At 39.1% G+C, this 22,087-nt stretch overlaps 1 protein-coding gene across 2 annotated transcripts; it reads right to left on the reverse strand.

Annotated features, from left to right (window-relative positions):
- Positions 1 to 367: 367 nt before the first annotated feature.
- Positions 368 to 21,884, reverse strand: LOC144596611 (membrane-associated progesterone receptor component 2-like). 2 transcript variants are annotated; one of them, XM_078405148.1, is made up of 3 exons: positions 21,427 to 21,874; positions 5,692 to 5,847; positions 368 to 2,061 (listed from the first exon to the last, which is right to left on the reverse strand). In XM_078405148.1, exons 1-3 carry the CDS (start codon positions 21,761 to 21,763, stop codon positions 1,964 to 1,966), a joined length of 591 nt encoding a protein of 196 aa, XP_078261274.1. In that variant the 5' UTR covers positions 21,764 to 21,874; the 3' UTR covers positions 368 to 1,963. The 2 variants fall into 2 exon arrangements, with proteins under 2 accessions (XP_078261274.1, XP_078261264.1); XM_078405138.1 differs by lacking the exon at positions 368 to 2,061 and adding an exon at positions 4,044 to 5,544 and having other exon boundaries at positions 21,427 to 21,884.
- Between the last annotated feature and the right edge of the window lie 203 nt (positions 21,885 to 22,087).

Raw genomic sequence — 22,087 nt, forward strand, 5'->3', positions numbered from 1 at the left:
TAAAAGTTTAACTACTCTTGCTTAATATCAAAATAGATGTGCCATTCCAACAAACGTGATTTTTTTTTAAATTGCACAAATTAAATTTGAACTATTATTGTTTGCTTATTTTGAAATGGTTACATTAACAGATGCTCCAAGACATGTTTAACATTTACATATGTGGTGCTTTCTCAAGTCCAGCCTTAAAAGAAACAAAAGCACTTTCAAGTTATGTTTGAAAAATACAGAACTTGTACAATTGACAAGAATAGTTAAGAGAATATTGTAAAAGACTACTGTAATAAACTAAAAGATTGATTATACAGAAAAAAAGGAATCCACAAAATCTGTATTTCAGATTTTTATATGTTTTAATATATGTACTTCAAACATCTTAGAAGCCCGTTCATAAAAATATGGGTATATCTGATGACAACATTTGCAAACAAGTTTGCATTCCTACAGAGTGCAGTAATGAAAGCATCAAGTTAGTCAATTTTCCATTGTACCGTGCATTTACATTTTTTGTATTACAATGATTTCTATCCATCTAATAAACAGATACAATCTGGATCAGATAAAGCTTTACTCAAATTTACAAGTACGCAAGTCATAAGGCTACAAACATTTAAAAATTCAAATAGTTAAGCCAAATTAATTTATTTTTTCTTTGCTATTACCCAAGGCATGAAGTGATTATAAGCAATTTCAAAATGAATCACAATTCAGACAAATATTATTAAACAATTGTTTATTGTGCAATTTCCATCTGATCCATCATAACCTATAACTCTGGTTCAAGATTTGATACTCTACACAAAGTCAGATCTATCTGCTTGTAGTACATGCTTTTTATTAAAACAGACACACATATTTACAAATTTGAAATTTCTTACCATCCCAATTTTATTTTATTCCACACAAACTAAAGACCATTCCCTCTTCCTCAGATAGAAAATGTTACTCCAACAAGAGGGAAGGAAATGAAATATGGGTTTCTGATATAACACTAAACTATACATCACTACATAAATATGGCAGTATCATGGGATATGCTAACTGCAAATACATCAGAGTGAGTGCATTTTTCTCCCCACTCGAACAATGGCAATATCATATACTACAGGCAATGATAAACAGGTCTACATGCAATGACTGCTTTTTTTCCTTTGAACACTATTACACTATTACACCATTGGCTCAGGTTTAGGGAAACTGATTTACAATATTTCAAGTTGAAGTAGAAAAGTAATCAAAATAAGGCACAATGAATATTACCTACATTTCAATAAATGGAGGGGAAACCAGACTGCAGCGAAATACAGTTTTGTAACATTCAGTGGGGGAATAAACATAGCATTTTGAAACTGAGTCAGCACAATCAGTTACCAGTATCCCCTCTTTCCTTTAATTACTGTATACTGATTTAGTGCAGTTTTAAGGGAAAACATCTTTAAATAATCTTGTGCAGAGTATTCAAAAATTCAATTCTAAATCCCAGCTTCCAGTAGCGCTAACTACTTCTCTGTTATTTAAAAAACAAGATCACAGGCAATTGCTTGCAATGCTGCACATTTTAAAAAAAATGTACAAATCAAAAATCCCAAGACAAAGAGGCCTTGTTCTGCCTAGTTTAAATAATCTTGAAACATTAGTAATGTCGGATGGCTTCAGCACATTTATCTCCTCATCCCCTCACCAACTGGCAAACAAAAAACCCCGGGTAAATCAATACCACTGCGTTTTTTATCTCTGCCATCATGGATGTAACCTTACCTGACTTGTTACATTAACCGCAAAACAATTTTGACAGCATTTACTGGATATTTTAATTTAAGTCTCCACATAAGAGTATTTACTTTGAATGCAAAATACATTTCACATTCTATCATTTGTAGCTCATGAAGAAAATAAAAGCTCCAGAAATCTGAATAAAATGGGTTGCAGCACTGAAGGCTCTTGCTTTGGTTGCCGAACAGTTTTAGTCCTGTTTCGAATGCTCTTTAACATCTTCCTCATCTGTATATTCTGATGGTTCGTCCCATGGTTTCAACAGTCGGCCTATATAGTCATACTTTTCTGTAAACCAAATAAGCACAGATTCTGATTCAGTAAAACACTGCACTTAAATCATTTTCTATACAACTTTGTTTCGCAATATCTTATATCCCTCAAACATTGTATCGCTTGTCCCAAGAACTCAAGTAAAAGGCTTCAATTATAAAAATGCAAGCATTTCCATACAATGGATCCTATTATTTAATATAGATGTCCTCTGCTAATTTGCAAGATTATAGTTTCAAAGGGAATTGTCGTGGCCTGCATTTCCCTCCATCAGAATCAGGTTAGTATTAATGGAAAACTTACAACAATCTTGCAATCACCATCTTCTCAAGTTATACCAGCATACTCCAGAAAATAAAAATGCAAATCAGTGCAAAAAAAGTTATGAAGATTAAAGCCATCAGTTATGCACATTTAAACATAAAATGCTCATTACAACTTTACTGCACCCATTTCTTTTAACATCCCTCATCCTGTACTAGAAAAATGCATTTGAATATAAATATCCTCAGATAAATACGTTGCAAAATATTTAAAAAACCACAAAATGCCAGAATTAACTATTTGCGCTTAAAAATGCCAAAAATAATTATGTGTGAATGCAGGAAATTCACACTCTTTGGTCTTAAGTCACTGAGACCTGAACGTTGTAGAAACAAGGAACTGCAAATGCTGGTTAATACACAAAAGGACACAAAGTGCTGGAATAACTGAGCAGGTCAAGCAGCATCTCTGGAGAACATGGATAGGTGACATTTTGGGTCTCAACTGCTGAGTTACGTCAGCACTTTGAAACCTAAATTTTCATGGAATAACATGCCACAGAAAACCCAATTTTCACTGAGAACACGGTGAAATCGGGTAATTATTGCAGAAAACTTGATCCAGTAATGTAACACTCAAAATTTGGTGCACTACATGTTCACTCAATGCAATTTCACCAATATGGAAATACAAGGAACTGCAGATGCTTGTTTACAAAAGAGAAAATGCAGGAGTAATTCAGCAGGACAGGCAGTATCTCTGGATGATATGGATATACAACATTTTGGGTCATAGTTTCAGCAATACATTTGCTTCCTGCAACGTAACCAACGTAACCAAAAATCACAAAATATGTTCCGTGCAAGCTGATACCCAAGCAAATAATATTGTTTCATTTTTCTGGTGGTGTACATCAGAAAGAGATCAACTGATCAAAACTTGACATTTCATCTTCTGTTAAATTTCCTTTTGAGAGGCTTAAACTCAATTTCTTTTTAAGTGTTACACACTGGATGAACGTGTGTTAACTTTGATTGGAGTGATAACATCACAAAATAAATACAGAATAAAAAAAGCAGTATATACATGATGCCTCATTGCTTTGAGAGTTTCCAAAATATTTCACACACAAATGAGTTACATGTGATCTGATGAGTATCATCTGGAAAATATCCCAACGTAGGGGAAGTACCTACTTGAACTGCTGAAGTTCATCTAAGGTTTGTACTTCCAATGTTGTTGGGTAGGAAATTTCAGGATTTAGACCCAGCAGTATATTTTCAAGTCTGGATAGTGTACAATTAAATGGGGCAACTGGGGTGGGGCTCCCATGGGACTTCTGCCCTTGTTCTATTTGGAAGCAGAGGCAACAGGTGAGGGCAGTGTTGTTAAAAAGTCTTGACAAATGATTAGCATGTTATAGATGGCACCACACTGCAAACATAGTGTGTCAGTAATGGAAGATGTCACGTTAATGAAGGATGGAATGGCACTCAGGCAAGCTGATTTGAATATTGCTGGAACTGAAAATATTCAGGCAAATGAAAATTATTCCAGCGCACTTTTGACTCATGTTTTGTAAATGATGGCAAGGCTTTGGGAGTGAGATGCAACACTTGCCACAGTATACCCAGTCTTCTTCCCTTTCTTGCTGCCTCAATGCTTGTGATTGGTCCAGTGAATTCTCTGGTCACTGGTACATTGATAGTAGGAGATATCCTGGCCAATTTTATGGCTCCATGCTTTATAACCCTGAATAAATAATCTCCCCCTTTTAAAATCTCCATCAGAACAACTGGAAAAAACAAACACTGCAATGCTTTTATTCACATGAAGTACCCAATTTTCAATTTCATTTTCTTCTCCAGAAGCACTAAAATTATTTTGTCCTGCCTTTCCATGCCCATCTTTCTGCTCTGTTTAAAGTTCCCCAGGTTTCTTCCAATGTAACAGCAACAAACTGAGAGTCCCAGCAAAAATCACAAATGATAGTTTTTGCTACAACTTTGATCACTTGACCTCTGCTGCCTATGACAGGTATTTAAATGAGCATCCTCCAAAATCTCTCAATTTTTCAGTGGTATTACCCTTTCATGGTTCCATGCAATGCACCCTGGGTTCTTTTCTTTCATTGTGTGCCGACCCAATGATAACCCCAAAAATATTTTCAAATCTGCATATGTAGGATATGTCAGTATCAGGGTGGAAATGTCAAAGACTAGTGGGCATGGCTTTAAGGTATGGGGACAAAGTTTAAAGACGATAAGTTGGGCAAGTTATTATTTAAACGGAGAGGGAGGGTGGTGGGTGCCTGGAATACCCCGCCAGGGTGGTGGTGGAGGCTGATACGATAATGTGGCATACAATAGTTTTCAGATAGGCACGTGAATACGCAGGAATGGAGAACAATGGGTCATTGGGATAAACTAATCTATCAGGCAGATAGATTAGTTTATCTCGGCATCATGTTTGGCACAGACACTGTGGGCCGATGTACACTACACCCTCCACTGCTTTTCTTGGGCTCTGGGTTTGTGGTTCTGAGGTGCTAGCAAGGCCAATATGGACACCACTGCTTCTTCTACCGATGGTGATGACTACAAGTGACTCCTGGTTAGGTCATTTGAGCGCGCCTTCCCTGAATACAGGATTTCTGTGTGTTCCCGATGCATTGTCTGGAGATTATCCAATATCTTAGTTCATTCTCTAATTTGAGTGTCATGGCTAGAGGTTCCCGGGAGTCAGTGGGGAAATCGTATCTCAAAGCAGATTTAAGCACATCCTTGAATCTTTTTATTTGTGTGCCTGGTAAACCCCCCCAACAAAGCTTGAAATGGAGTGTCTGTTTCAGTAGCCTGTTGTAAGGCATGCAAACAATGTGGCTAGCCAGATGTAGCTGACTTAACTTTAACCAGGCCCTCATTGCTGGGAATATTCACCTGCGAGAGGACATCATTGTTGGTCCGTTTATTCTTCCAGTGAATTTGGAGGATTTTGCAGATATGATTGGTGACATTTTTCCATTGCCTTGAGATGTCTGTTGTAGGTAGTTCACATCTCAGAAGCATATAGGGCAGGGATCACTGTGGCCTATTAGAGTTTTGTGCCAAGTCTTGCATTATCATTGGTATCCATGTCTATAGCCACCAAGACCCCACACGAATTCCATCCCCAAACCCCTTTGCCTTTCCATCTTTGACCAAGTATTTATCTTCCATCGAATATCTCCTTTTCCTGCTCATAAATAAATACAATTTGAGTATTAGAATTCCAAATGAGAAATGTATGAACCAAGAAAAAATGTAAACAGTTGAACAAATTCCCTGATGGAATGCATCAACAGATATTAAATATAACCAGCAAAAGACAATGAATACTTGCCCATGAATTGCATCTCCCATTCTCTAACACTTTCCATCTGCACAGCGCTTAAGTCAGAAAGATCATCAAATTCATCCCTCAGCGCTTCTTTATCAAGGCAGAAAGTAGCTAGTCCTCTTGAGGCATCTCGGCCAGCAAATATACCATATGGGCCATCTGTGGTGACAGGGTGGGGAAATAGGGAGAAAACAGTTAATGAATACACTATTACTAACTGGTTAAGCTGCCAAGTGAAAATCGATTTGGTCTAGAATTATAGTTGGAAATACATTTTTGAATATTTAACCATATAGATAAAACAAAGGCAATTTTACACCACAATGTTTCTCGTGAAAATAATTACGAATCTGAAGAGGCATATCAAAAATGGTTATCATAAATAAATCCGTATTCCATTCTTCAGAAAGAACCCCAAAATGGCATGTGATGTATAATGATTTTTTTTTTTAAATCACATGAGTAGGGTGTCAGGGGTTATGGGGAGAAGGCAGGAGAATGGGGATAGGAGGGAGAGATAGATCAATCAATGGCGTATACTTGATGGGCCGAATGGCCTAATTCTACTCCTATTATGACCTTACCTCTGGACAAGAGCACTGCGTAGGTAAACACTAAGATTATCAGATCATATTAAAATACACACACTCTAAGCCAGTTGGAGGGAGGTACAAATACAAGTACCAACTCATGCAGACACTGAGATCATCGACGTTTTTCAAAAGCCCTTAAACATCCAAAATAACATCTATGGCTGCAGATTTTCTATGCTCAAAGGAAGACTATTGGAGCGCTTCAGCTATGAAGAGAATCTGGAATGGCTGGTTTTGTTTTTCTTAGAGCATACAGAGAACTAATTGCAGCCAAGTCTTTTTGGTCCATCTTTAATTTTTAAAGCTTGACTGATCAAAGAACAGCTGTTCGATATTGAGATAGTGTCACAATTAATGCATAACTAGTAGATTTTGTGTTAAAATGTTTTATCTTACACAGTACTTTCACATGAAAGGTTATTGGCTACCTATCTGTACCAAAGTTCAGTAATAATGGAACATATTAGCAGTACCACAGGGATCAGCAGTGAGACCATAACTATTTGTTATATACTTTGAAGATAGACACAAAATGCTGGAGTAACTCAGCGGGCCAGGCAGCATCTCGGGAGAGAAGGAATGGGTGACTTTTGGGTCGAGACTCTTCTTCAGACTGATATATAATTATATACTCGAGTTACTTGGATGTGAATGAAGGAGATATAATCATAAATCTGCACATTGGTAATATTGTTGACAATGAAGGCCACAAAACGATGTTGATGAATTGGTACATTGGGCAGAACAATGACGGAAGTTTAGAGAGGGTGGAATGGAAGGACACTTGTAAGTAGTGAGGAAGAAAGGGACTCTACAAGTCCAAAGATTTCTGGAGGTGACACCACAGATAGACAGCATATAGGATGCTTACTTTAATTAGCAAAGGCATAAAATACAAGAGAGGCCTTGGGACAACGCAATGAAACACTGATTAGGCCACAGCTGGAATATTGCATTCAGTTCTAGGTGCCACACTGTAAGAAGGATGCAATTGCACTGGAGAGGACAGACAGGAATTTCACGAGGAAAATACCTGGAATATAGCGTTTGTTTTTCTTAGAGCATACAGAAGACTAATTGCAGCCAACTGGAACTGTGGAGGGATGTGATATAGGCATGGAAAATTTGGAGATACACAAGGTAATTAGTGAGATTTCTTTCACATGGACATAGGTTTAAAATGAGGGTTGGAAGCTACCAAAAGAAGATTTTTTTCACCCAGAGATTGGTTGAAGTCTGCAACATATTACCTCAGAAGGTGGTAGAGGCATCTACTCCATTATTTAAGCAGTATCTAGATGATATATTGAATTGCCATGGTATAGTAGGCTGCACATCAAGTGGTGGAGAATGGGATAAGTATTAGGTACTTGACTAATCCACCGCAATTTGCAAAAGGTCCATGCAGACACCATCTCCATGGAACATTTGGATAACATGGACACGCTTGCCAGACTCCTACTTGTTGGCTGTTGCTCCTTCAACACCATGATTCCAACCAGACATTTGAATGAACCTCTCATATGCTAGGGATAAATACCCAATTTTCCAACCCACCCTCGTCTTTCTTTAATCTGCATTTGATCTGCAGCTGTAACAATGTATTCTGGTTTTCTTTTACAATACAGTGTACAAAAATAGTATGATTTACCTGGATAGTGTGCAAAACAAAGCTTTTCACTTGGTACAATAAATAAATAAACCATATGAAGGGTCAGTTTCTGTGCTGTATGACATTGATGACATACTGCGCTGTATGACATTGACATGATAATATTGAACTGCAGAATTATCGTGATGATAAAGGTAGCCCCTAGGGGTAATTCGACAAGCAGATACAAATTCAGGGAAATCATTAGCTCAAAGAGATTGGCTGCATTAATCAGCTGAGATACAAACTGGCCGTAGGGAAATAAATAAAAACCTACGATCATGCTTTCTAAATCAGCAAATCCATGTTCTCTGAAGAGGACAACAAACCGAGACCCAATATGGTTAACTGATTAATGAATTGGAATCAAAGATCAAATAAAGGAACATGCAAATTGAATATACACCGATCAGCCAAAACATTATGACCACTGACAGGCGAAGTGAATAACATTGATTATCTTGTTACAATGGCACCAGTCAAGGGGTGGGATACATTAGGCATCAAGTGAACAGTCTTTTCTTGAAGTTGATGTGCAGGATGCAGGAGAAATGGGCAGGAGTAAAGACCTGAGCGACTTTGACAAGAGCCAAATTGTTATGGCCAGACGACCGGGTCAGAGCATCTCTGATACGGCAAGGCTTGTGGGGTGCTCCCAGTCAGCTGTGGCGAGTACCTACCGACAGTGGTCCGAGGAGAGACAAACCTCATCGATGCGCGAGGGCAACGAAGGCTATCTCGCTCGTCTGGTCCGAACCGACAGAAGGTCTACTGTGGCACGTCACTGAAAATGTTAATGGTGGTCACGGGAGGAATGTGTCACAATACACAATGCATCGCACCCTGCTGCATATGGGGCTGCACATGGAGAACCAACAACATATTCGGCAGGTGGTCATAATGTTTTGGCTGATCGGTGTAATTTATAGATTCAAATAGAAATTTTGGACCTGCTGTAACATGGTCAAGATGACAGTTTTAGTTGAAAACATCTTAAAAACAATACCAATTACATTTTGCATGCATTTACTTAAACATCCACCACAAGTGAAAAATCCTGTACTGCTCCTTCCAAAATCTGGAATTTTAGGTCAAATTTCTGATAATATATTGTAGTGCAAATACTTTGACACTTAAAAGAAAGAGGTTTGCATACAGAACAGCGTCAGATATTGGAGCAAAAACAGAAAACTGTGTCCCCAGTGGGTTGACAGCATCTGTGCCGACAAAAGGTGTATATCAATGTTTCAGGCTGAAATCCTGCATCAAGACCAAGAGGAAAAATTGCCAATATATTACAGTGTGAAAGAGGGGTGGAATAGCTGAAAAAATGGAACCAGAGTAGGGGTGATGGAGCGGATGGGAATGGCAAACTAAAGGAGAAAGAAAACCAAGGGAGATAGTGCGTGTGGGAGAAGAACACAAGTCGTGTTAGTTACTTGAAATTAGAAATTCAATGTCCATATCACAGGGTTGCAAGCTACCCAAAAGGAATACAAAATGTCATTTTTCCAACTGCATTTGACCTCACCCTAACAACAAAAGGCAAAAAACAGATAGATTGGTGTCGAAATAGGATGGGGAGTTAAAATGACATGCAATTGGATGTGGCGGTCATTGATGAGTGCACTGGATGAGTGCTCCGCAAAACAGTTGGTTTGTCAATGCTTGGTTTCACCAATATATGTGTAGAATGTAAAGAAGACACGAATAGATAATAGTCATTGTATCTAGGAGGTCTGCAGTTTAGACGAGGAGGTTATACAACAGAAACGCACCTGGAAGGACCGACGGCAGCTCTGAACACATCTTAAGGGAAACATGCTGCCTTAGATGAATGAACTAACTTACCAGAATGCATTTAGGACATTAAATTATGAGGCATGATTAGCACATTTTAGACCCTGAATTTCATTAAGTATTAAGCAAACCTAGTCTACAAGTTTTATGAACGGCAAATTATGGTTTAGAAATATGCTTGAATTCTTTGAAGAGGCGACATGTAGAGTTGATGGACTGGAAACTACTGACAAGGTATATTTTAGGTGCCACAGAGGTTGCTGCTACATAAATTAAGAACCCAAAATATTGCAGAAAGTGTGTTAGACTGAAAAGTGGTTGTCACATTAAAAAAAGAGTTGGAATAGAGGAGTCCTTTTCAGGCTGGAGGGATGCAACTAGTGGAGTGTCTCAGGGATCAGTGCTTGGGCCTTAACTGTTTACTAACAGGGAAGGAGGACATGCTGTGAAGATGACATTGCGATCATGCAAAGTGATTGGGCAAAAAACCTAGGAAAAGGAGTTTAATCTGAGGGAGTGTGAAGTGAAGCACTTTGGAAAGAGGAATCAAAAGATAAATGGAGAGACACCGCCACGAGTGAAATTCAGAGGGATCTGTGTGATCTAATGCATAAATCATAAAAAGCTACCAGGATAATCCAACGTAATTAACAAATGGCATGTTGTCCTTTATTGCAAAGGGGTGTACTTTAAGAACAGGGAGTGTTTATTACAATGAAACCGGGTGTAGATGAAGTGAGACCAGTAAAACGGGGTTATACAGCCTGTGATGTACAGCATGGAAACAGATCCTTTGGCTAAACTCTCCCATTTTGTGTTCTTGTGAAACGAAGTGGTTGAAAACTTTTTCAGTCAGAGGGGTAAAGATTGAAGATGAAGGTTAAAGTCAAGCCATTGACCACTTCTTCCATATTCCACATTACCACGGTAACTTTTCAATTCTTATCAAACATTTATCTATCTTTTCAGTATAAACATTCAAAGACCGTCTCTGCAACTCTGAGGAAAACAGCTACAGGTGCTCCCCAGCTTATGATGTTTCGACTTGCGATAGTTCGACTTTGCGATGGTGCAAACGGCAGCGACCCGTAGCTTGCTTCCGGCCATATGATCGCGTGTATTAAATGCATTTCGGCTTATAATATTTTCGGTTTCTGACAGGTTTCTTGGACAGAACCCCATCGTAAGCTGAGGAGCACCTGTACAAATATTCATATACACGTGAGGAAACTTTTTCACCGTTGACTGTTTAAAAAAAAAAACATGCCCCAAATGCTATTGCAAAATGAAACATTCTCCCAATATCCACCATGTTAAGAGCACAATCGCAGGATCATTCTTCATAAAATAGCACATCCAGCGAGTGTTTAGATCCACTGAAGCTTCTCCGAACAGTGTCAACCTGTGTCATAGCAATTGGGCTCCTCCACATTCAACAAATTATGCTAGGGTTGAATATTCATTTTAAATCTTAAAACTGATATGAATGTTCACCAAACTGGAAGAAAGATTCTAAGGGGAGTAAGAGGTGGCTGACAAGGGAAGTTAGGGATGGAATCAAATTAAAAGAAAAGGTGTACAACATAGCAAAGAGTAGTGGGAAGCCAGACGATTGGGAAACTTTCAAAGGACAACGGAAGGTAACAAAAAGGGCTATAGGGGCTGAAAGTACGAGGGTAAGTTGGTCAAGAATATAAAGGATAGTAAAAGCTTCTTTAGGTATGTTAAGAGAAAAAGATTAGTAAAGACAAATGTTGATCCCTTGAAGGCAGAAACAGGTGAAATTATTATTGGGAACAAGGAAATGGCAGAAGAGGTACTTTGGTTCTGTCTTCACTGAGGAAGACACAAACAATCTCCCAGATGTACTAGAGGACAGAGGATCTAGGGAGACAGAGGAACTGAAAGAAACTTGCATTAGGTGAGAAATAGTATTGGATAGACTGATGGGATTGATGGTTGATAAATCCCCAGGGCCTGATGGTCTGCAACCCAGGGTACTCAAGGTGGTGGCTCCAGAAATCGTGGACGCATTGGTGATCATTTTCCAATGTTCTCTAGATTCTGGATCAGTTCCTATGGATTGGAGGGTAGCTAATGTTATCCCACTTTTCAAGAAAGGAGCGAGAGAAAACAGGGAATTATAGACTAGTTCGCCTGACATCGGTGGTGGGGAAGATGCTGGAGTCAATGATTAAATAAGTAATAATGGCGCATTTGGATAGCAGTAAAAGGATTGGTCCAAGTCAGCATGGATTTATGGGGAAATCCTGTTCAACTAATCTTCTGGAATTTTTTTGAGGATGCAACAAGTAAAATGGATGAAGGAGAGCCAATAGATGTAGTGTATCTGAATTTTCAGAAAGCCTTTGATAAGGTCCCACATTGGATATTAGTGGGAAAAATTAGAGCACATGGTACTGGGGGTAGGGTATTGACATGGATAGAGAATTGGTTGGCAGACAGCAAACAAAGAGTAGGAATAAACGGGTCCGTCAGAATGACAGGCAGTGGCAAGTGGAGTGCCGCAAGGTTCGGTGCTGGGGCTGCAACTATTTACAATATATACTAATGATTTAGATGATGGAATTAAAAGTAACACTAGCAAATTTGCAGATGACACAAAGCTGGGTGGCAGTGTGAACTACGAAGAGGATGCTAGGAGGTTGCAGGGTGACTTGGAAAGGTTGAGTGAATGGACAGATGCATGGCAGAGGCAGTATAATGTTGATAAATGTGAGGTTATCCTCTTTGGCGGCAAGAACAAGTAGGCAGATTATTATCTTAATGGTGTCAGATTAGGAAAAAGGGAAGTGCAACGAGACCTAGATGTCCTTGTACACCAGTCACTGAAAGTAAACTGAATACACCAAGATCATTTCAGGTTTAATCACCAGTCTCTTGACTTAGCTCTTTATATTATTAAAGATATAAAGGGAAGATTCTAATAAAATGTTGATAAAATGATTCTAATAAAACTTAAAACAATCCAGAACTTCTGGCTTTAAATTCAGATCTGTTGCTTAACTGTTGCTTTAAATTCAGATCTGTCAAAACATTTTATAGATTTCCCCCCATATTTTTCATGACAATTTTAAGTCATTGTAACTTTTTCCCTCAGCAGCTCACATCCTTTCTATTCAGTATCTAAAGTCTTTGCAACCTAAGGGACAGTTATATAATTATGCTGGTTCCCCCAATTAAGCAAATGCAGATAATTTAACTACAGAGTATGTTTTCAAATGCAAATAGTTAGAGCAAAAATATCTACACTGCTATACAACGCCAATGTTTAATTGACACCGGCAAAGACTTAGCCTGAAACTACTGTTTAAAGAACCTTTGTTAGATCCAAACAGTAGAAATTTGTGCCAAAATGAGGAATTATTTTAATTTGCACTTCCAGGTCAAATATTAGTGGACGTCCTATGTATTTGTTCAGGTGGACACAAAATATTGTCAGGCTATTCAAAAGACAAAAGAGCTGTGACATAAAATATTGTCAGGCTATTCAAAAGACAAAAGAGCTGTTAGGGTCTGGGTCAACAGTCGCACATCCACCAGTACATCATAGATTATTAATCTGTGCGCTGATATTGAAACTTTACTACATGCAGTTCGGGTGATTAAAAGCTTAACGCTTAATAGTATTTCATTTGTTGCTAATTACTTTAGGGTGTACAAGGCAGGAAAAGGAACCAGATTAAAAATGAGGCCTTTATTGAAAACACAAGAACATCATTAAAAAGACTAGGATAAATAGCATTACTTTATAAAATTTGGAGTAATAATGTCGCACTTGCAAACATCTTAAAGATAGTATCTGCATTATTTTTAAGGGTGCACACAATAGTGTCACAACTGGTAATGAGCAATTAAGCCATTCTTTCAACACTTCAGACTGGACAGGATCTCAAAACTGAAATTTGTCACAAACAAATTTCAAAACATTTGACACAATGTACATCCTACACTTTAAGAACTTTAAGTTGCCAATTTAATGAAATTACTAAAATCCAAATAGAAATGTACATGCTGTTAAATGTTAACCAGTTTGGGCCATATAGAATAAATTCAAAGACAATGAATCACAAGATTTGAAATTTTAACCTCGATTTTCTTCCCTTCAAAGACGAAGGCAACCTATTTGGTCCAACATTTTCAGTTTTAACATTTCCAAGATCTACATATTAACTTTTGGTTTTCTTGAATTCATTGCCACTTTTCAGGAATACTCACCGCATGAATCTCTTGCTCAACATTATTTTTGCCTTTTATCATGTTTATAGGTATTAATAAGGAACAGAAGCACAATTACTATCATTCTCACACTTAATCACATGCATACTAAAATTAACTTGGACAACCAAATCGGTGTAAAACTATCCCATGACTCATACCACCTGGATTAAGTTTACCCGAGAAGTTTCAGATTTAACCACAATTCACAATGGGATTAAACATTATTCTAACAATTCCATTTACTGCTTCAAGAACCACTATTGACTAAATACACATGAACTTTTCCTTTGGTGGCACCAAATAATGATTCTGACAAAGCGTGACAAGACTTGAAAGGTCTATAAATGCTGCATGACACTTTAATTTTATTCAATAATAAACACTGTACTAAGTAGTCAACATCTAATCCCAATTCACTCAATTACTGATTACTAATCAGAATCAAATTGATTTTATACATGCAGAGACATCTTTTATGAAACATCTGATTAAACATTAAAGTATATTCTATCTAACAATAATCCATTTGTTTTAAAACAGCACATCTTAAACTGCAAACACCTTCACACGGATCAATAGAAAAAAATACACAATAGTTTCTAATTTTAGTCCCTCTACAGCAGGGGCCTCCAAACTTTTCAGCATGAGGGCCACATTATATATTTGGCACAATTTCGTGGGCCGTAGGAAAAAATAAAGTGTGAGTTTTATAAATTTAATGAACTCTAAAAAGTTTAGACTAGGTTACGTTAGATTAGATTATGAACGGTTAAACTAGGTTAGGTTAGATTAGGTTAATTTACATTATGTTTATAGGGCAACAAATAAATAATATTCAATTTTTAAAAAGAGCTTGAAATATTGGAATATATATATACACCGTAAGTATACAATTATTTATAAAACAGAAAAAATACAGGGAGACGGGGCCGGGGAAGAGTGGAGCAGCGGCGCAGATCTCGCTGGCTCTGGGCGAGAGAGGGAGCAGCCCCCGCAATCCTTCACCGGACCCTCTGGCACCCTCCCCGCGCTCCCACTCTCGCCCGCTGCTCCTTATACCCTGACTCTACCCCCCTCCCCTCTCTCTCCCCCCCCAGGGTGAGCGGTGGCAGCGAGGAGGGAAGTTTCCTTGGGTGTGTTGTTTGCGAGGGGGTGCTACGATCTCTTGCCTTGTCCCGGCTCTGTGTCAATGGCGATCCGCTCTTTGGTGAACCTTCGCCGGCAGCTTCTGCCTCCAGTCCCCGCCGCCTAAGAACTTGCCGCGGGCCGGATAAAATCTCGTGGCGGGCCGGATGTGGCCTGCAGGCCATAGTTTGGAGATCCCTGCTCTACAGCATCATTTAACTATGAATTTAAGTTCATTTATTTCACCTATTTAGAACATGTACAATATCTAAAGCTATCACTGTTAAATCAACACTTAGTAACAATGACAAATGCAAATATGCTCCAACATATTGTGCAAATGGCACAGAATCATTCTCAAGAGTATCGTACTAATGCACTAACTTCTATGCAATTTGTGTTTCATGGTGATTTGTAAATAATTGAAGGCCAGCTGAATTCACTTAGTCAAATAAAAAAAATCCATCTAATTCCCAGCAAGGAGAGCTATCAGGAAAAAATAAATATGAACTATGCCTGTAGCTTTGGTTGGTGACAAATTACAATTTGGTCTGGAGAGATTACACCTTGAATGGAAATGGAAATAAAAACAATCCTGGAAATCTAAAACAAACAACATAAAATGCTGCACTCAGATGTCAGGCACCAATTACAGAAAAAGAAACAGCTGTGAAGGTCCAAGAACCTTCTAATGAACTGTTCTCGTTCCACAAATCCTGTCTGACTTGCCAAGTGTTTCCAGTATTTTCTATATATATTCATGATAGTACATTAACTAATTTGAGACTAGTACATGAACTAATCTGAGACTTAAAAATAAACCGGAATTTCATCAGCGAAGGAAGCTTTTGTAAAAGACAAGGCTTCTTTAAACAGAAGTGTATGACAATCATCGCAGCCTAACCACCTAAGGCAACCCCACCCTGAGTTATGCGGCACAACAGAAACCAGTTCAACTAATTTACTTTTCCCAAATAATAAAAAAACTGCTGAGGACTCTATAAAGAGCAAAACCTATGGGATCTGGTGTAAATCTGAAAACTTGAGAAATAATTTCATCCCACTATCAAGCAATTCTGCAATATACTTTCATCACAAGAATTGCAATGATTTAAGAAAGCACAGAAACACCTTCCGAAGGAAAACATAGAAAATAGGTTCAGGAGTAGGCCATTCGGCCCTTCGAGCCAGCACCGCCATTCGATATGAACATGGCTGATCATCCAAAATCAGTATCCCATTCCGGCTTTTTCTGCCATTCTGAAAAGGACACGTTAATTCCGCCTCTTTGCTTCCTGTCTGCCAACCAGTTCTTAATCCATGTCAATACCCTACCCCTAATACCATGTGCTCTAATTTTGCAGACTGATCCCTTGTGTGGGACCTTGTCAACGTTTTTTTGAAAGACCAGATACACCACATCCACTGGCTCTCCCTAATCCATTCTACCTGTTACATCCTAAAAAAATTCCAAAAGATCAATCAAGCTTGATTCCCCCTTCATAAATACATGCTGACTTTGGTCGATCCTGTCACTGCTTTCCAAATGCGCTGCTATAACATCTTTAATAATCGACTCCAGCATCTTCCCCACTACCGATGCAAGGCTAACTGGTCTATAATTCCCTGTTTTCTCTCTCCCTCCTTTCTTAAAAAATAGGGCTACCCTCCAGTCCACAAGAACTAATCCAGAGACAAGAGAACATTGGAAAATGATCACCACGATTTCTCCACTCAAGGAGTATACTGGGATGCAGACCCATGGGGATTTATCTGGCTTCAGTCCCAACAGTTTACCTAACACCATTTTCTGACTAATGCGAGTTCCCTTCAGTTCCTCCCTCCCACTAGATCCTCAGTCCCCTCGTATTCCTGTGAGATTTTTTGTGTCTTCCTTAGTGAAGACAGAACCAAAGTACTTGTTTAAATGTAATTTCCTTGTCTCCCATTACAAATTTACCTTTCTCTGACTGGTGAGGGACCTACATTCGTCTTCACTAATCTTTTCCTTTTTACATACCTAAAGAAACTTTTACAGTAATTTTTTATATTCCCCACAAGCTTTCTTTCATGCTCTTCCCCCCCTCCCATCTGTTGAGTTCTAAATTTCTCCCAGTCCTCTGGTTTGCCACTTCTTCTGGCCAATTTATATGCCTTGGATTTAACACTATCCTTGACTTCCCTCGTCAGCCACGGTTGAGCCGCCTTCCCAGTTTTATTTTCTCACCAGACAGGGATAAACAATTTCTCCACTGTCAACCCTTTAAGTATAATTTGCCAGTCTATCCTAGCCAATTCCCGCCTCTTTTATACAAGTTCTGGACCCTAGTCTCTGAATTAACTGTGTCACTCTCCAACCTAATGCAGAATTCCACCATATTATAGCCACACAGCAAGATCGCTAACTAATCCTTCCTCATTACACAATACCCAGTCTAGAATGGTCGGCCTTCTCGTTGGTTCCTCTACATTTTGGTTTACAATCCCATCCCGTATACATTCCAGGAAATCTTCCTCCTCAGCACTTTTTCCAAATTTGGTTGGCCCAATTTATAAAGTGCCCTCCATAATGTTTGGGACAAAGACCCATCATTTATTTATTTGCCTCTGTACTCCACAATTTGAGATTTTTAATAGAAAAACATCACATGTGGTTAAAGTGAACGTTGTCAGATTTTATTAACGGCCATTTTTATACGTTTTGGTTTCACCATGTAGAAATTACAGCAGTGTTTATACATAGTCCCCCCATTTCAGGGCACCATAATATTTGGGACACATGGCTTCAGAGGCATTTGTAATTGCTCAGGTGTGTTTAATTGCCTACTTAATGCAGGTATAAGAGAGCTCTCAGCACCTAGTCTTTCCATCACCTTTGGAAACTTTTATTGGTGTTATCAACATGAGGACCAAAGTTGTGCCAATGAAAAGTCAAATAAGCCATTATGAGGCTGCGAAACAAGAATAAAACTGTTAGAGACATCAGCCAAACCTTAGGCTTACCAAAATCAACTGTTTGATCATCATTAAGAAGAAAGAGAACACTGATGAGCTTACTAATCGCAAAGGGACTGGCAAGCCAAGGAAGCTGATGACAGAAGAATTCTCTCTATAATAAAGAAAAATCCCAAAACACCTGTCCTACAGATCAGAAACACTCTTCAGGAGTCAGGTGTGGATTTGTCAATGACCACTGTCCATAGAAGACTTCATGAACAGAAATACAGAGGTACACTGCAAGTTGCACACCACTGGTTAGCCGCAAAAATAGGATGCCCGGGTTACAGTTTGACAAGAAGTACTTAAAAGAGCAACCACAGTTCTGGAAAAAGGTCTTGTGGACAGATGAGACGAAGATTTACTTATATCACAATGATGGCAAGAGCAAAGTATGGAGGGGAGAAGGAACCGCCCAAGATCCAAAGCATACCACCTCATCTGTGAAACACGGTGGTGGGGGTGTTATGGCCTGGGCATGTATGGCTGCTGAAGGTACTGGCTCACTTATCTTCATTGATGATACAACTGCTGATGGTAGTAGCATAATGAATTCTGAAGTGTATAGACAAATCCTATATTCTCAAGTTCAAACAAATGCCTCAAAACTCATTGGCCAGCGGTTCATTCTACAGCAAGACAATGATCCCAAACATACTGCTAAAGCAACAAAGGAGTTTATTAAAGTTAAAAAATGGTAAATTCTTGAGTGGCCAAATCAATCACCCGATCTGAACCCAATTGAACATGCCTTTTATATGCTGAAGAGCACTGAAGGGTATTAGCTGCCAAATCAAGCATAAGCTAAAGATGGCTGCAATACAGGCCTGGCAGAGCATCACCAAAGATACCCAGCTACTGGTGATGTCCATGAATCGCAGACTTCAAGCAGTCATTGCATGCAGAGGATATACAACAAAATACTAAAGAAGACTACTTTCATTTACATGACATTGCTGTGTCCCAAACATTATTGTGCCCTGAAATGGGGGGACTATGTATAAACACTGTTGTAATTTCTACATGGTGAAACCAAAATGTATAAAAATAGCCATTATTAAAATCTGACAATGTGCACTTTAACCACATGTAATTTTTTTCTATTACAAATCTCAAATTGTGGAATACAGAGACAAATAAATAAATGGGTTTTTGTCCCAAACATTATGGAGGGCATTATATGTAAATTAAAGTCACCCATGATTACCGCAATAAATGCTGCAATAAATTGCTGCAAACAGCAATAAATGCTGACACCTACATCGTGTGTTAGAATTTCTTTGTTTGGTCAATAAAAATGCTTGGAGATTCATTCATCTTGCATCTGATTTAGGATTCAAGAAATGTGTCTTTTCATTACATATTATATTACATCTGATCAACAGCACAGAGATGGGAACTTCTTCCACATATAGGGTGCTATTTCTCCCTAAAAGTCAAAACAGCTATCATCTTGCTCATTGGAGGACCTTTCTACATTCAAATTAGTTGCTGCATCTCAAATATGCAGAAGTACTTTGGAATGTCCTATGGAAATGAATGCAAGTTTTTTGGGGAAAGATGTACAACTTTCAAAATGCACATCCAATTTTTGTTCCATAATTCTGTCTTATAAAAAAGTACCAACTTCAATGGCCCTTATTGATGGCTTACATAAGAAATATTTTTCCGGGGAACACACCATGCACTCGAGACACTTGCAGAACCTCAAACTCAATTCAACTCATAGAATGCAATGGAGGCACAACCTGTCATGTTTACATTTCTCACACCAAGACAAAGCCAAACAATTTAATCGGATTTGAAAGTTGTGCAGGTTATCCAAATATTCTGCTTGTAATTGATTGCAGAACTTTGTAGAGAAAAATTTGGAATATGATTCTGGTCACCATAAACTCTGGTGGAATAAAAGGTAATTTATCAGTCAAAATTGTGGTATAACTGATAATCATCATGTGACAAGCTGAATCATCCAAAGTTCACCCACATCTGTGATGCATCATTAATCTCGTAAACTTTGTGGTTGGGAAAAAAAATTAAGGGACCAACCATTCGTTCTAAGTTAGCTTTCAAAGCATCCCAACAAGTCCCACTCTCCCATATCTCTTTAACTTCTCTTGCACATACCCATGAACTTCCCCCACTGGCATTCTTTCAGAATTCATTTTTTTTCTCCAAATATTACAAATACTCAGCAAAAAAAAATCACTGCTAAAAATGTTACTACTGCATACCTAATGTTTGCAATGCTCTTGTTTACTTATCTATTACTTTCTTGTATGAAAGTCAAACCTATTTTGCTAATTTTAAGACATTCCATGAAAGTGTAAGTAGATGAAAGACAACATCTAACTTTGGAAACATATCACAAAAATCTGGAATGCAAATTCTTAATTGTAACAGATCATTGCCATTTCAAGTTTGACAGCGAATTCACCATATGTGTTGATATATAAGAAACATTTAAATCTCTTTGAATCACAACAATCAATGTTACTTATCAAGAGAAGCTGGACAATTTGGCTCTACTATTTGGAGTTTAGAATAAGAGGTGGTCTTATTCAAACATACAAGATCCTAAGATGACTTGATAGGGTAGATATTGAGACGATGGAAGAATCACAAACGAGAGGACGTAGCTACTAAACAATTGTAAAGTCATTTAAAACTGAAGTGTGTAAAAAATTATTTTCGGAACGAAAAGGGTAGTGAATGTCCGAAACTATCTGCCTCTCCCCATAAGGGTGGTGGAGGTCAAATCGTTAGATATATTTAATCTATCGGATATATAGCAGAAGACAGACAAATCTTCAAAAGGTCAGGGAATTTCTCGGGGAACTAGCATAGAAGAATTGACGTTAGCACAAATCAGTCACAATCAGACTTAAGAGGCCTGCTGACCTGCTCCTGTTCCCATTTTCTTGCTTGATTCCAGCAGTCAAGGAACGCTGAAAACACACAGGAAACAGCAAAGCTCAGGTTCCCGAAATGTAAGTGTGCGCTACACATGAAAGATCATTATAAACCTTTCGCTTCCTTTCAAACACAAATCAAAAACTGCAACAGTCGAACAAAAGGCATTCCTTAAATTCCTAAACCTTTGCACCAAGTGATGATATTGCACAATAGAAGAAATTAGCCATGGCCTGTTGCTCCAAGGTGGGCAGTAAACAGTTTTGAATACCAATGTACCAAGACCGAATGGGAAATCCACACTGCGCACGCAGCCAAGCATTAGCAAAGTGTGTGGGGTCAGATATCCATCTGCATTCCGTGACGGCGGAATACCGTGTTTTGTTTCTGAGGTGTGCGATTTGCTGCTGTACTGACCGGGTCCATAGAATTTCTTCCCTTTGGTCACATCGAAAACTTTGCCGTTGACGGCGAGCAGGAGGCGCGGGTTCTGAAGCCCATCGTATTCCCGCAGCTGTTCCAGACTGAAATCGCGTTTCTTCATCTTAGGCAGCGCGGGCTCTTTGCATTCCGTCTCCCTGCCGCACCGCCTCCTCCAGTACAGCCTGTAGACCCCGAGCAGAGCCAGCAGCAACAGACAGACATTGAACACTAAGCCGCCGACGCCAAAACCGGCCATCCCGGCCACCTCCTCCTCATCCAAAGCGGGAGCACCGCCTTCGCCAGCACCGTTGCCTTCCACATCGTCCGCCATGCTGCACGTTAACAACCCCGCTAGCAGCGCATAAACACTTCAGTATCATGGCCTCCCATTGGGCGACGTGCCCCGCCGCTCTTTCCAATCAGACGCCGCCGCAACACCCGACGGGAAATGTAGTCCCAGTATAGTTCCTCACGGCGCCCTTTGCATATGCGCAGTAGCACGACCCCGAAACGAAGATCCGTCATAGGGAGTGCCGTTCACAGCGAGCCAGCGCAACGTGGCACGTGATAGCCCGCCGGGGTAGCGTCACTCTCGGCGCACTGCGCGGTGACGTCACAGCAGGCCACGAGTGACTTGACACAAAGTGCTGGAGAA

This window comes from Rhinoraja longicauda, chromosome 1 (assembly GCF_053455715.1).
Source record: "Rhinoraja longicauda isolate Sanriku21f chromosome 1, sRhiLon1.1, whole genome shotgun sequence".
Taxonomy (NCBI): domain Eukaryota; kingdom Metazoa; phylum Chordata; class Chondrichthyes; order Rajiformes; family Arhynchobatidae; genus Rhinoraja; species Rhinoraja longicauda.